This window comes from Sinocyclocheilus rhinocerous, unplaced genomic scaffold (assembly GCF_001515625.1).
Source record: "Sinocyclocheilus rhinocerous isolate Xijiao unplaced genomic scaffold, SAMN03320098_v1.1 scaffold3693, whole genome shotgun sequence".
NCBI classification, from domain to species: Eukaryota; Metazoa; Chordata; class Actinopteri; order Cypriniformes; family Cyprinidae; genus Sinocyclocheilus; species Sinocyclocheilus rhinocerous.
The window spans coordinates 200448-202218 of NW_015630705.1; the positions used below are offsets into that span (position 1 = coordinate 200448).

At 40.4% G+C, this 1771-nt stretch overlaps 1 protein-coding gene across 1 annotated transcript in view; it reads left to right on the forward strand.

Moving 5' to 3' along the window:
• The first annotated feature begins 627 nt into the window (after positions 1 to 627).
• Positions 628 to 1771, forward strand: part of lrrc63 (leucine rich repeat containing 63) — an 8064-nt gene continuing 6920 nt past the window's right edge. Inside the window, exons 1-3 of the mRNA XM_016553236.1 lie at positions 628 to 709; positions 1149 to 1496; positions 1582 to 1734. Coding sequence (XP_016408722.1) covers positions 628 to 709; positions 1149 to 1496; positions 1582 to 1734 — 583 coding nt within the window. The remainder of the gene's footprint in view (positions 710 to 1148; positions 1497 to 1581; positions 1735 to 1771) is intronic.

Genomic DNA, 1771 nt, shown 5'->3' on the forward strand with positions numbered 1-1771 from the left:
TAATTTCTGCATCATGCAGCATCGGTTGCACGGCATTTAACTCTTAAACTGCTGATTTACGCAGTGCAAAAGTATGAATGTCCTTAATTTTCTTTAATATACTCGCAGCTGTCAGGTTCTGGCGAGATTCATTCAGAACAAGCATTCTTGCAGTAACGTTAATGGAATGTTTGCTCAAGGTTATCTGTTCTTTAATTAATAATGTTCTTAAAACATTATTTATAGATTGTTCATGGAATGTTTTAACATGCTGGGTTGTTTCAACTTTGGGTCAAATGTGGACTAACCCAACTGTTGGGTTAATTTTTTCAATTAGTTTTTTAACCCAAAAGTTGGGTTAGTCCTTATTTGACCCAAAGTTGGCTTAAAACAACCCAGCATTTTTTTTTAGAGAGTACTAAAATGTTCTAGTTGGACGTTCATCAAACATTTTTGAAATGTTGCTTCTGGTTTCAGAACTTTCAGAGAGCTTTCAAATGTAACGTTTGCAAAATGATCAAATGGAATGTTCGCTTAATGTTCTGAAAAAGTTTTAAAACATTTAAAAACTGGACATTCTGAGAACATTCAGAAATAACACTTTCATATCTCGATGTGAATTGTAGTTTTAGTTGGCTGGGATATCTCATGTTTGTGATGTTGGTAACGTCTGATGTTCTGATGAAGCAGCCTGGATGTGATGGATCTGTTGAGACGGCCGCTGCCTCCTGTACAGACCAGATCTGCCGGTGACTTTATCATCTTCAGATTTATTGCTTCACTGCATCAGTTCTGCTCATGATCATATTTGGATCGATTGGGTGAATTAAACATGTTTAGCTGAAATCACCCTGATTAATGAAACTGACATTTGATTTGATATAAACATATTTATTGATAGTAAAGGCACTGCATAAGGAAAATCAGTTAATTCCATTCACATTTTTATTATTTAGATGTGAATTACTCTGCTGTTTCAATATTAACTATTAATATATGACGACTGATTTTTCATGACGGTAAAATAAATAAATAAATAATAATATGATATTAAAATTTTTAAGTTATTCTGCAGAATATTAATTCTGTTTAATTATTGATGACTATTATACATTTTTACATGATTTATTATTCTATTCTATTCTATTCTGTCGTCTCTGTGCTTCCAGATCATGATGAACGGAGTGAGTCCGCCTGCCGTCCACAGACTCTTCGTGTCGTTCCGATCATCAGCGGTTTCTCCCAGAATCCTCAGCGCGCCGCACCTGCGCCTCTACAGCCTCGACCTCCTGACCTCTTCTGCCTCAATGACTTCCTGCAGGTGAGCGGGTCGGGCCGCGGGTCAGGGGACGGGCTGAGGAGGACGGTTCTGTCCCGCTGTAACTACAGGAAGCTGCTGCGTCTCTTCCTGTCGGAGCTGCACTGTGGAGGGCAGGATGCAGTAGCCAATCAGACGCTGAGCTGCGAGGGTTTGCCGCCGCCCACACGCAGGATCCCTCGCAGACAGATCATCTGCGGTAATAATACATCTACATGCTGCTGGATCATCAGTGTAATAGACGAGTGTGTGTTCTTTAGCTGTGTGTGTGTGTGTGTGTTCAGAGTTAGCAGCGATGGTTCAAATGGAAGCACGAGCACAAAACTCTTTCAGGAGTAAATCTGGAGTTTGTCGAGCATCTGAAGATCAGTCAGTGGATCAGCAATGGATGACAGTGGAGAGACGGACCGAACACACACAACATGAGGCCTACACAGGCAAGAACACACACACACACACACACACACACACAGA